General features: G+C 36.9%; 1 protein-coding gene across 7 annotated transcripts in view; it reads left to right on the plus strand.

Annotated features, from left to right (window-relative positions):
• The window catches only part of LOC306998228 (sickle tail protein homolog), a 68,875-nt gene that overhangs the window by 38,386 nt on the left and 16,728 nt on the right, over nucleotides 1-13,761 (plus strand). For 6 of the 7 annotated variants that reach the window (XM_079612143.1, XM_079612144.1, XM_079612139.1 and 3 more), the window contains exons 2-5: nucleotides 1,579-1,859; nucleotides 7,948-8,143; nucleotides 8,768-8,966; nucleotides 9,926-10,019. In XM_079612143.1, coding sequence (XP_079468269.1) covers nucleotides 1,579-1,859; nucleotides 7,948-8,143; nucleotides 8,768-8,966; nucleotides 9,926-10,019 — 770 coding nt within the window. Of the gene's footprint in view, nucleotides 1-1,578; nucleotides 1,860-3,351; nucleotides 3,513-7,947; nucleotides 8,144-8,767; nucleotides 8,967-9,925; nucleotides 10,020-13,761 lie in introns of those variants that run through there. The other variant, XM_079612142.1, reaches the window with a different exon arrangement.

Here is a 13,761-nt window from a genome sequence, read left to right on the forward strand (position 1 = left end):
TAAAGTGTCTATATTTTCATATAAGAGAGCAATGGGCTGTGGATAGCTAAGGTCAGGAAAGTCATTGGACTCCTGCAAAAGAGATTTTCACTGAGATGACACCTTAGTTGGCATGTTAGAGTCCGACAAAGACTAGGCCTGTAGAAAGAAAGACCAACAAAACCACAAATCTCACCATATATTGTCTGTGACTGGATCATCCCAGGCCCTATATTTAGTCTTGTACTACAAACAGGTCACATGAAATACATAAAGTTTGTCTTCTTTTCTCCTCAGTGAAGCTGAAAGGGAGGACACTGGCACAGTAAAAAAATGAGTAATTCGATGCACATACCATAGAATATCTCCTATCTCTTGATGAAAGTTTCTTAGATGTCCATGTCCTCATTAAGCATTAAACTCTTTCCCTAACAAGAAGCTTGAGACGCCAAATGGCTACCATGAGAGAGGAAATTAGATGGGTTTACTGCCTGTCTCCCATTAGCTTCCCATGATGGAATGTGTCTGTCATAGCCAATAATGAGGCAATAATTCTTTACAGTAAACCTGTTGGCACATTCACCAGAACAAAAATGTAATATTGAAGATCCATGGAATAGTCTGTTTATTAAGAATGGTTGTTTATAGTCAAGCTGATGTTTTGGGTGAGTCAGCACACGCCTGTCTTGTTGCATTTCGAACTCTGTGCCATTGCTCACTCCCCTACAGTTTCCATGAACGATGGAAATTTAATTTGCAGACAACTTTTTACTGAGTTTTGTGCATTGCTTGCAATATATCAAGTATCATGGTACAGTATCTAAAATGATTTTTAAGGACTTGTTAAGCTGTTTTACTGTATAAGAAAATTAATAAATGGCTCCCCTACACATCCACAACATAATTTTTTTTTAATTCAAATCTGTATATCCAAACTATCTGTGCCCATATAGTGGTATTGTAGTATTATCTATACAATTATATTCTTAAATAATATTTACAATTGTTTGTTTTCGGTTGAATTTTAGCAAAATTTTATGTGCTTTTTGTCTTTTTTTTTTAAATATATTTTTTATTTAGCTTTTATACATTTTTATATCAGTTTCAATTTGAGTGATTCAACTTATTTATTTCATTTACTTGCCAAGGCAACATTCCTAATTTTCATTTAACTTTAAGCTTGTCATCCAATATTTATATTTTGTTTTATTAAATGTTTTTTAATCTGACAACAACTGCATGTCATATGCAACTGTTGAATGGAATTGGCATTCTGACTCATTGCTTTGTAGAAAGTCCCCACTGGAGGGCCTCAATGCCATGCAGTCAGCCCGGGCTAATAATGAGCCATCGCACTGAGTGCTCAGAGACCTCTTTTGGCAAGGTGCAAGCTGTTTGGGAAACAAATAGCCTGTTTGTAGCTTTGCTCAATAATTGCTCTCTTGGCCAGCAGCTGTCTGACTCTAAGCCGGTCATTGCCTTGACTGTGTTGCTTATCACACTAATTAATTGTAGGTCTCAAGCCAAGTACAGCCGCCCACTGAGTGCCCCTATCTAATCTGTATTCCTGTGTATGTTTTCTTATGCCTTTAATCAAAGAGCCAGCAATAAGCAACCAGAGGCTGTGCTCCCATGAGGATGTGGACAGCCACAGCAGAAAACAAAGCACCGCAGATGAGAGCGAGCAGTCAGAGCCCTGGTCCCCCCGCACCGTGCCAAGGAGACACACAGTAGGAGGGCCTCGCACTGCCGCGGACGTGATCATCATGCAGTCCTACAACATGGACCATAAGAAAGAGGCCTTTCTTGAGCATCTGAAACAGAAGTATCCCCATCACGCTTCTGTCATCATGGGGCACCAGGAAAGACTCAGAGACCAGGTAAGCTTAGCTCTGAAATAATACAAATTTTACTCTGGTTGGCTTTCCAAAACTCCACTAAATGCTAAGTAGGTTTTCAACTTGGTCTTGATTACTATAGCCTACTAGAAAATCAAAGTCAAGTCAAAGAAGAAACATTTAAAAGAGATGGAAGCATATGATAAAATAATATGGCAGCAGGGAAGCACAAAAACAAAGGGTTGTCAATTATGTGAATTATTGTGGATAAATATTTTCTTTAAATTTCCATTATTTCCTCTGTTAATCATTACATTCAGTAATGTGGTAAATTCCATGACATTATATATTTCAATGAGCCAATGTTACATGCCTTACAAGAACCTTTACAGTTGGTCCCTCAACACACATGCTGATATGATTGCATAATTCATCTACATAGCACACTGACTGAATATCCTTCCTATGATCTACACGTGTATCGCCTTACTCTTGATTAAAGGCGCACTGACATTTTTATTTATGCTAGTTTCCGCTTGACATTTTCATTGTATCTTTGATGGTTGGATAAGCTTGAGTGGTGTGTAGTTATATCCTAGCGTAAACGCTTGCAATGGTTATTTGAATATATGCTTGAATAAAGTCTAAATAAAAAGAAATAAATGTGTTTAAAACTGTAAAAACTTTTACACCTGCATTAAATAAATAATATTTATTATAAATTATAGCGTGTGTGTGTGTGTGTCACGTGAACATAAGATTTATATCAGATGCACACACAGAGGAAATGCAATAGCCTACTTCCCATCAAGCTATGCCTACTACAGGTCAGCTGACATCCAATTCTCTAGTATTTTTCAGTAGCCTACAGTATTTCTAGTATCAGTTGCTTTGTAATGCCAAGTAGGCTACAACAAATACAGCAGACCGTAAAGAGAAATTCCCACGTGCAGAGTAGGCCACATTTAAAATAAAGCGTTACAAACCTGTGAGCGATCCTGCAATGTCGCTGATGGCCAAAAACGTCACTTGCCATTGGTCAATTGCTGCCGTATGATAGGATTTGATTTAGAATTAGCCTACATTTAAATTTCATTTAATCAATAATTATTACTTTAATTATACACACGTTTAATAAATCGACATGAAATTTAGACTTGAGTTGAAATATTATATTGTAGGCTATATTGTTAGTTTACTAGAGACAATAGGCTAATACATAACACAAAATGGGTTTCTCGAAAAAGTTTAGTGTTGTTTGATTTGTCCCACTGTCTGCATGGCGCGATGGACCAATCAGAATTAAGTAGCCTATTCCAGAGAGGCTTGTGATAATGTGATTTAAAAAAATAGTAACAATAACCTACCCCCAACCAATAGGCTATTTTCAAAAGTGAACTAACCGTCGCTAGGACGTGCTCTTAGTTGTAGTAAACAAGAAGCGCATTTCGCAATCTCTTCCAGTGTAGCCCAACAAGTCTATCAGGTAGGCTAAGTTCATGTGGGTGTGTCTCTGTGTAGACGCTGATGTCACGGCTTTCAAAGATCACCTCACACTGTAGACAAACTTCTGCAGCGATCTATTACTCGCAGGCAGGAAACCAGACTTATTGCTATTGACATTTACTGTGTTTACTATCTGGAATATGTCCTGCTCCATTGTCTGAAGATTCAAGGTGGAAGTTTTGCATCAAGGTATTGTGAATCAAGCTAAAATGACAATTGTTTTACAGTGTCAGCAAATCAGTCTGTGTAAACTGTACTTGTCTCAACTTGTTCTGTTGTGAAGCAAATTATTTTACTTATATTGTATAGGTTTTAAGTAGTTAAATAACGCGTTTATAGGGGCATTAAACGAAATTATGAACTTTTTACCTAATGAATGAACGCTTTGTCTTGCTGCAAGTCATCGGAGTAATGCATGTGAAAACTGAACATAAGCAGAGAAGTCGATATACTGGTTCTCTTTTGGATCAAAATACTCAGAAAGAAGGACGTATCAATTCGAATATCATGACAGTTATCATATTATATATTATTATACATATTATGCCATTTCTACCAAAGGAATATGGTAATATCACAGTGTTTTGAACATGTGGTGTTCTTTTTGAAGGACTCTGGAGTACCATGCAAATACCATGATAAAAAGTATAATGTACCATCTGATTCTATCACTTTACCATGCTATGTGCACAGTGCCTCCAGAGTACTTTTTGGAAGGGTTTCTTGGGATTTTCTTCTTCTTCTTTTAACTTAAAAGTATCACTTACGCTCCGAATAACTGGTTTCTTTCAGTGCAACGTGTCTGTCTCTTGATATATTTTTTATATTGCTTTTCAGCATAGTTATGGTAAGTTTTCTTTGTGGCTGGGCACAGCCATGAGTAATATCATATCACGCCCCTGGCACTGAATAAAACTGAAGCCCATCCAGCAGGAGGGAGTGTGTCTTCTTTCATCCCCCTTTCACTCTTTCGTTCTTTCTTTCTTCAATATTCTCCAGACCCAGAGAGAATGAGGTATGATTTATCTGACCCTGCCAGTGCTTTCAAAGACCTGGCATTAGACCAGCTCAGATGAAGCATGGTCTGTGGCCATTCATCTGCCTGTGATTAGAGGAGAGTGCAGTGAACCGTGCGACCTGCCCCCCTCAAGCCCACCCTTATGCTTTAAACTGCTGTTTTCAGGCCTCTTTCAGTTTCCTGGCATTCTGCAGGTAACGCATTCTGACAATGCCTGAGTGCCAGCGTATGTCGGCACGGCTTGCTTATGCATGTGGAATAGGGAAGCAATCTTAAGAATGCGCCCATATTTATTTTATTTAATCCACACAATAAAATGTTTAACGTACAGTTGCATTATGCATGTCTGAAATGATCCCAGCTGTGATGCACCATTAATCTGGCCACTTTTTTTTCAAGTCAACATAAAAGCCTATTATTTGCTCCTGTCTCGTCTGTGCACACCGGAGCGATTGTTGGTCGTCTCACAATGCAACACCTGTGCAAAGATAAGATCAAACTCATATTCATCACTTTCAAGTCGCAGCCTGGACCTTCAGAATGAACTTTTTTTGGATATGCCTCCTATTGCCAGAGCACTGTTTTCTGTCAGTCATAGTTTTTGACTTCGAAAACTTGTGCATTAATGTAGCCTACTTCAATTTGGTGAATCTGGTGTCAGTGCAGCAGTTTCATGAAAATAAAAGTGAAGATGACTTCTTGGATTCTTGGGGCTGTTCCATTTTGCATTTCAGGGTTAGGTGTTTTTTCCATTGTTTTTCTATGTAAACATGCTAGGCAGACATCTTTGACCGTCTTTTACAGCATCTCGCTAATGACACAATGTTCTAAAAATGCAGCACTCAAGTTAAAATAAATTGAACTCTAGAAGTCCATCTCTAGAACTTGCGTTTTCTTTTATTGCCCTTTGTATTGCATAGGCCTATTTGCATTCCATTGTACTGCTTTTCCATTGTGTTTGTAAACTTGCGCTAGATTGAAATCTTTGACCATTGCACTTGCATCTTGCTTCATTTGCAGTTTCTTGATCATTACAGGCAATTCTAAAAATTAAAAAAATTAAAAATCGCATAAACATGTTTGACTGTTGTCCTCGCACTTTGCAGAATCTCTCGCATGACACACCATTCTAAGAACGTGGCACTCAATTTAAAACCAGACCTTGCATTTTCTTCTGTTGAAGTGCCCTGTGTCTTGGGTTTTTAAACATGAGACCTTTTTTAACCATTTTGAAACTTTAAGGGGATGTTCACACAATGTTTTTATATTCCACTGCGCGACTTTTCCATTGTTTTATATAAATGTGCTAGACGTACGTGTTTGAGTGATTAGTATCAACTTGCATACAGCGTGTCATGGAGAGTTTCGCATCTCTGACTATACCTTCAAGCAGAGATCCTCCCAAAAGTACAGCAGTATTTAAAAAAATAAATAATTGCATGACACAAGACCTCTAAAGTGTCTGTGCAGATTTGTTCAGTCAAAACATGTTAAGAGCACAAACTAATCTGTGGGGATGTGCAAAATAATGGTCTGATTTAAATATAGTTCTGAAAAGGTGTTTACAGAAACGTTTCGAGACGCTTTCGGAAATGCCTGCGTCAAACGCAGAGTCTAAGGTGTAATTGTGTGCTTCTCCCCTGACCTCATAATTGCATTGTCACCAAAACCACAGTCAAAAATGAAGCAGTGCAGTATATAAGGATTAAGTTCCTTCGGGTCATGCAGGGTGGTAATCTGACAGGCGTGCATGTCAGAGCAGGTCAGTGTGCGTGCTGACATTGTGATGAGACGCTCTCTGACTCAGTATATGTGGCCTTCTGCCTGTCGCTTCTTCCTATTGCCGAGAAGGAAGCAATGACTTCCAGCCTCAGGGTGAAAACCCATCCTCCTCAGTGAATTCGATATATCCATCGTCCTACGTCTTCTGTCTATGTGTCCAAAAGGTGTTTTTGCGAGGACAACCACGTAGATGCACTTTGGTCTGTGAATATAGACTATAAAAGGATAATGCCTGTGCCAGAGCACACTAATTGGTCTTTGTGTGTTTACTGCTTTTGTGTCACTGGAGATAAATCGATCCATTTTTCTTTTAATGCGAGCTAAATTACATGGCTGAGCCGTAATTGACTTGTTGACGGTTGTATATCCACGTGCCATGCAAAAAGAGGAGTCAGGCTGCTAATGTGTCTTCTTTTTATTTGGTACCATCCTTGTCATTAGTAGTTAATTGTTTTCATTTAATCTCTTTTAGGCACATAAATTAAAAGTTTGGTTGAATAATACTAAATGAAGGATTAAAATGTTATATTTAGCTTTTTTGTTCTCTCATATGTTTATTATTTTACTGCATAGATCTTTGTCTGTCCATTTAGCATTTCTCCACCATCCTTTCTGACCTTTCGATGGCCTTTCATTGAGCATTAAAGTTTATGACTGTACCTCTGCTCACATCTTGACATTTCGAATACCCCACACTGTTAATTTCCAAATGTTTACCAGTGCGGAATAGATACCATCCAACAGTGTTGTTCTTATTAACTAAAACTAAAATCGTCAATTAAAATAAAGCTGAAATAAAATGAAATTTAGATAAATTAGATAAAAAAACATAAACAGAAATATTAAATAATAATGAGAAATGTTGTGTTATTGGCAACTAACTGAAATAAAATACCGGTAAGCTGAAGTTGAAGTACTAAAATTACTACAAGTGAAATAAAAATATATTAAAGTGAAATAGAAATGTAAAAAAAAATGACCCAAAAAAAAAAAAAACTTAAAAAAGGCTAAAACTACTGAAACTGAAAATATATAAAAAATATACAGAACCTGTCAAAAGTTTGGAAACATAATTTTTAAAAATGTTTTTAATGTCTCTTATGCTCTTATTATTATCATCAATGTTGAAAACAGTTTTTGTTTCTTAACATTTTTGTTGAAATGATACATTTCAAACATTTGTGGTAAGATTAAAAAAAAGAGATAAATTAACTTTTATTCATCAAGGATGCGTTCAATTGATCAAAAGTGACAGTGAAAATTAAAAAATGATTTATATTTAATAAATGCTTTAATAAATATAATAAATGCTGTTCTTTTTATCTTTCTATTCATCAAAGAATCCTAAAAAAAGCACAATTAAGCAGCACAACTCTTTACAATATGGATAATAATAAGAAAAGTGTAGAATGGTTTCTGAAGGATCCATTCTAGAATCCATTCCAGACTAGAATAATGATGCTAAAAATTCAGCTTTGCATCACAGGGATGCATTACATTTTAAAATATATTTAAATAGAAAACAGTTATTTTAATTTGTAATAATATTTCGCAATATTACTGGTTCTACTGAGCATAAGAGACATCTTTCAAAAACATTTGAAAAAAGTGTAATATTTCCAAACTTTTGACAGGTACTGTAAAAGCTAATTCAAAATATGAATAAATAATAGTATAATAATGCTTAAATAACATCGCCCAAATCTTTAGGGTTGAATTATTCACACAAAAATGTGATGCTGCATGAAACTATGCTGTTTGATGTTCGATCCAAATCTGTGCTCTGTCTAACCTCTTGTTTGATCATTTTGCGTTGTCTTGTAGATCAGGAGTTCTGGGCACAGTGTAACCCCTCAGTCTGCTGTAGGGGAGCCAGGGGAGCATCTCTCTTTGGCCTCCCTTGAGTCTTTGGAGGCCATGTCAGAGGCAGAAGCCCCCTCCGCCTTCACCCGAGGCAGCCGCTCCCGAGCGAGCCTCCCCGTGGTCAAGTCATCTAACCAGACCAAGGACAGGTCATTAGGTACAGTACTGACTCGGTGTTTTCACTTGTGGGAGTGCCTTTGATTTATTTCTTCTTTCTTCGTTGTTGTGAATAGATATTTTTTTAGTAATGTGGATTAAGTTACAAATCAAGTCTGTCAAGATTTAAGGTAAGAGTTGATGTCAGTCAGATATTAGTAGATTAAAAGAAATGTTGAACGAACCTATGTTGCACAATATAGTAGATGATCAAAAAGTTTGAGTGGCTGTTGTTATTTTAACACAATGTTTGAATATTGTGAATTAATTCTTACTGAAACCATTTCAATAGCATCATTATTAAAGAAATAGTGTGTAATATAAATTCCAACACATTGTGACAAATTGCCTACCTTTGGGCATATCAGACCAAATGTTGACGCCATTTTTAAATTCTTTGCTTTTTTACCAGCTGGACTTTTGGATACTATACTATATATACTATACTATATTAAATACTATGTATGGTAGCGGTAGCCTTATATACATATATTAATTTGTAGTCTTATTAGTCTATATTCTGTTCTGTATGCATTTAGGGCAACTTTTAGTGTTATACAGCTTTACTCATTCCATGAGAGTACATATTATGCTGGTATCAATCTCTTATTTTGTTTATTCGTAGGTGTCCTCTACCTGCAGTATGGAGAAGAGACAAAACAGATCCGAATGCCCAACGAGGTGACCAGTGCAGACACCCTCAGGGCTCTGTTTGTCAGTTCCTTCCCCCAGCAACTCACCATGAAGACACTGGAGTCCCCCAGCGTGGCTATATACATCAAAGATGACATGAGGAATATGTACTATGAGTTGACTGATGTCAGGTGTGTGTCTTGCACTATATGAGGTGTATACCAGGGTGCTTTTTTGTTGTTGTTGCATGAATTATATCATGAATCTGGTGTCACGGGCAATGCACAACACGTTATATTATGTTGGATACGATATCGCAAAGATTATCACAGACATTCCATTTTACAGTGTGGTTGGTTCTTAAGTGCACAAAATTGCAGGCAGTTTTTGATTTTAAGTAAGTTCAAACTGTTGGGTGACTCCCTTTTCCACACCCTACTCTTCACTGGCCTGCAGCTTTCTAATAAGTCTGCAGGAATAGAAAGAGAATGTGATCAGTCTCTGTGTGCGTGTGTGTGTGTGTGTTATTTGGCACAGGATGGGCTTGGTTTCTTAACAGGCTTTATAGTTATGAGGAGGGAGCTTGTGTTGACATGCTTCTTACCTTTCTGTCAAAGTGATAATGCTCTGTTATTTGCACCAAAACACTTTTGAGTTTTTCCACCAAAAAAAAATACACCACTATTCAAACGTTTTGGGTTAGTAAGATTTTTTTTTTTTTTTTGGAAGAAATTAATAAGTGTATTCAGCAAGGATTCATTGAATTGGTCAAAAGTGACAATAAATACTTTTGCTTTGCTACAAAAAATATATATTTCAAATAAATTATGTTCTTTTGAACTTACTATTCATCAGAAAATCATAAAAAAGTAGCATGCTTTCCAGAAAAAACTATTAAACAGCACAACCGTTTTTAAAATTGATAATAATAAGAAATGTGTCTTGCGCATTAAATATACAAATAATAATGATTTCTGAAGGATCATGTGACACTGAAGACTGAAATAATGTCTTTTGAAAATTCAGCTTTGCCATCACATTAATAAATTACTTTTTAATTTTTTTTACAATTTTACTGAACCCAACATTTTGAACAGTTGTATATTAAATACAACAATAATAATATTCTAAAATATTTTTTTCTTTACAGAAACATCACATCACAGTCTTGCCTGAAAGTGTATCATAAAGACCCAGCCCAGGCCTTCAATCACAGTGCAAGAGCCAATAATGGAGATATTAGGGTGAGTGACAGAGTGTGACCCCAGTCCCACAGAACTGTCCCATTATTATTATTCTACATGTTCAACTCAAAAAATCATCATCAACTCAAAAGGCTCTTTTCCTTTTCAACACCGTTTGCATCTGGTGTTGAAAGGTGGTAGGAGCGTGAAGGATAAGTTTCTGATCTGTTCTTTAAAGCTCAGATTTTGAAGCAAACTCTTGCCACACCCATTAATGTTGGCAGAGGGCCCAATGATTGGTCTCTCCACTGCTGCACAATTATAATGGCCAATTACCTTTAGCAAAACAGGTCGACTCCGCTGAGATCTTTACTGTATGGCAAAGGCACAATAGTGTTGACATGCTGCGTTAAAGTGATTTGTCTGACATCAGGAATGTCGATAATGCTATATTTTGCTGGAGACCAATGAAGCTAAACAGTGAACAGATTTTAAAAAGCCAAACAATGTCTGTTCCTTATTATGCAACAAATGGAATTTGATTTGAGTAACGGATTTAATTGCAACCATGCTCTAAGCATCTTGCTCTCTAATCAAACCCATTTGCTTTCCATGAATCACTGTCAATTTATGATATTGACCTACACATGTACAGTAGGATGATTGTGTATCTTACCGTAATCATATTGAATATTGCTTTAGCTGCTAGATTTAGTTTTGGAATGCATAAAAAGAATGTTAAAAAGTTTAGTTGTGATTATTTTAGGCCAGAACGTAGCGGGATGAATTAAACATTTTGGATGCTGTTGTGCTGTGGTGTCATTTGCTTTATCTAATTATAAGCACTTCTGGGAAAAGAGTGCAGTGTCTCCAGCTATCTCATCCATATCTTAAGTTCAGCAGGCCATGGAGGATTGGGAAGAGCATAATTCAAAGCCAAGGCAGAAATTCCTGGGCAGGGTGTAGGGATGAACTGAGGTCAAGCTCTCAGGAGAGCACAGCAGCCGATGCGTCTGACCTAGCATTTCTCTGCTCTAATGAGAGTGCAGAAGGGACTAGCTCCTGTCTGCTTCACCACACCACCCATAACGCAAGCAGCCTGCTGTTTACTGAGGCTTATGCATCTTTTATAACCACATCTAGTGTGAAGAACGGTGGCTTGATGATACACAGCTATATCAATAGAACAGACCTGCTTCAAACCCATAGTTTGTTCAGAAGAATTGTTCTAGACTAGGGATGTGCAAAAGTGCACATTTGCTAAATCATCTAGACAGCGGGTTGTCAGAACAACTAGTCCACTAGTAAGCCCTCTATAATTTGGCTGGCTTAGAGTTATGTCCACCTGACTCCAGTCAAACGTGGTTCTTGAATAAGGTGATGGATACCATGTTGTTATTATTAACTAAAACTATTAAAAATCGTTTTTGTTATTAGAAATAAAGCTGAAATAAAATAATATCTGTATTAGATGGAAAAACGTACAACTAACTGAAATAAAGTAGAAGCTGAACTACTAAAATGACTAAAACTGTAATAAAATCAAATTGAAGCTAAATGGAATCATTTTGAAAGACAAAAACGCGTAACAAAATGACTAAAACAAATTAAAATTAAAATGTAAACTGATAATGTAAAAAATAAAAATTATTTAGTAATAAATAACTTTTAATAAATACTATAAACAGTACAATACTATAAAAGTTATGGAAAGAATCGGTCCAAAAGAGTGGGAAGCCGGTGCATAATTACAGGAATTTTGCTCACAGCAGGCAATTTGAAAATCGATATAAATGCATTACATTTTATTGAACTTGTTGTTAGGAGTGATGCTTTGATGGCTGGAGCAGCAGTACTTTAATGGGGATGAATTTATAAACGTAACATCTTTCAGAGGGTTTTAGCATTATGACAGTTTGCACACCAAAGAGAAAACCCTACTAGTCTTGACCACTTGACCACCAGCAACTAGTCTTTCACAGAAGGATGTGCCTACGCATTTGTGTTTATGTTCCACATTTCCTGTCCTTCACAGCTGGAATGGCCAACCACCTACTCCCATTTTATCTCTACGCAGTGTGCTTTGCACATCTGTCAATTAGTGTTTATGGGACAACAACCTGCATAAGGTCTCTAACCTGTGACCTCACAGCTTCACTGGCACAGCTGTGCAAAAACACTGCGCTCTGCCCAAATGGTGTGGTATTGGGAAACCCCTTTCCCACCTAAACCAAATGTAAGATTAGTGGGATGATAGGAACTAGAAAAACAAATGGATGTGTAAAACAGGTCCTCTGAGAGTGTGAGAAAGCAAACATGCATGGACAAGTTTGTTGATGCGATGCACTTATTTTGAAGGATTGTAAAATTGGACCCATTTTCTGTAATGCTTGGGCTTGATGATATATTGCCCTTTCATTTTAGCTGTTTATCAACGCTCTAAATCTCTGGAAAGTTGAAGCTTGTCCTTCATACACATTATTTATAGACCCATGTACACTAGTGCTCTCTGAATTTGCTTTCCAAGGTGCTTTGCATCACTTCTGGCATGTGAAGAACTAAAGGTCCCAAAGACCTTTATGTTTAGATGTGCATGTTTGTAGTAAATCTGGTTTCCGTAGTCACGTGAGAAATATTAAGGCAATTTTATGGAGGTCTTTATGTACTTATTGAAAGAGGACACCTATTTTGAGCTTAGGTAATACAATAATGAAACGATGGCTACACCTGTTTAAACATGCCTGACTCAGTTTGGTTGTCCTTCATGAGAACTTAATTAAAGAGGCTTTCTGTTAGAAATATACTAAGTCTTTAAGAAGCAATGACAGACAGACTTAACTGAGGTATTTTATTTGAAGCAGCTTGTATTGTCTTGTATTGTCATTCATTTGATACAGTTTTCAGGACATAAGCATTCAGCCAAATCATCAACTAACTACATTAAGTGCAATTATATTTTCCTGGTTCCTCTTATGAATGTACGGTAGTCTGAAACTAGACCTGAGGTTATAAGGACAGGTTTGGAGAATGTTGTTCATCTTTAGGCTAATGCAGAGAGTGTTGTTGCTCTAAATGGCGGATAATACACCTGCACGCACATTCTGTCTGTGGGCTTTATTACTGCACGCTTAAGCATGACCACTGTACAAAGACAGGTCTGGGCAGGGCTATTGTCTGTCCTTTTGCACTGGTTCAATCTTTTGTTCATAGCTGTTCACTTGTCTAAACATAAAGCATATCAACACAGTCACACAATACAGTTTTTGTTTTTAGTTTCCTGCTTTGAAAACTTCTCTGTAAAGATAAATCTTTTTTTTTTGTGTGACAAATATGTAATAAAAAGTTCCTTTTCAGTAAATTCAAAGATCCTTTTCATATCCATTGACTTTTTTTGTCATAGAGTTGTTTACCAGCAGTTTTTAAAGGTGGGGTATGTGATTTGCAAAACGGCTGGCAGATTTTGAAAATACACAACTCAAATGGTCCTACCATCTTTCATTTGACTCCACCCATTCAAAGAACATGGACATGGATGGGGGGAGGGGGGATGGTACGACCGATTGATTGACGCACTTACTGTCCAATGATTCTAGGTGGTCTTGGAAATAATTGAGTTTTTCGAGTCCTGCCCGTTCCACAGATTATGGGGGCAATTCCATACCTTTTTTTTTTTACTGACATCTAAGATTGTACTTGTAGTCAAACGTACAGCATTTTGACACAAACAATTGGTAGAAACTAGCCAAATTAGACCAATACCAAACCCATGCCAAAAACTATTAACAGTAGCACAAATCTAAGA

The sequence above is a fragment of the Phoxinus phoxinus genome (assembly GCF_949152265.1).
Source record: "Phoxinus phoxinus genome assembly, chromosome: 5".
In the NCBI taxonomy this organism is placed as follows: Eukaryota; Metazoa; Chordata; class Actinopteri; order Cypriniformes; family Leuciscidae; genus Phoxinus; species Phoxinus phoxinus.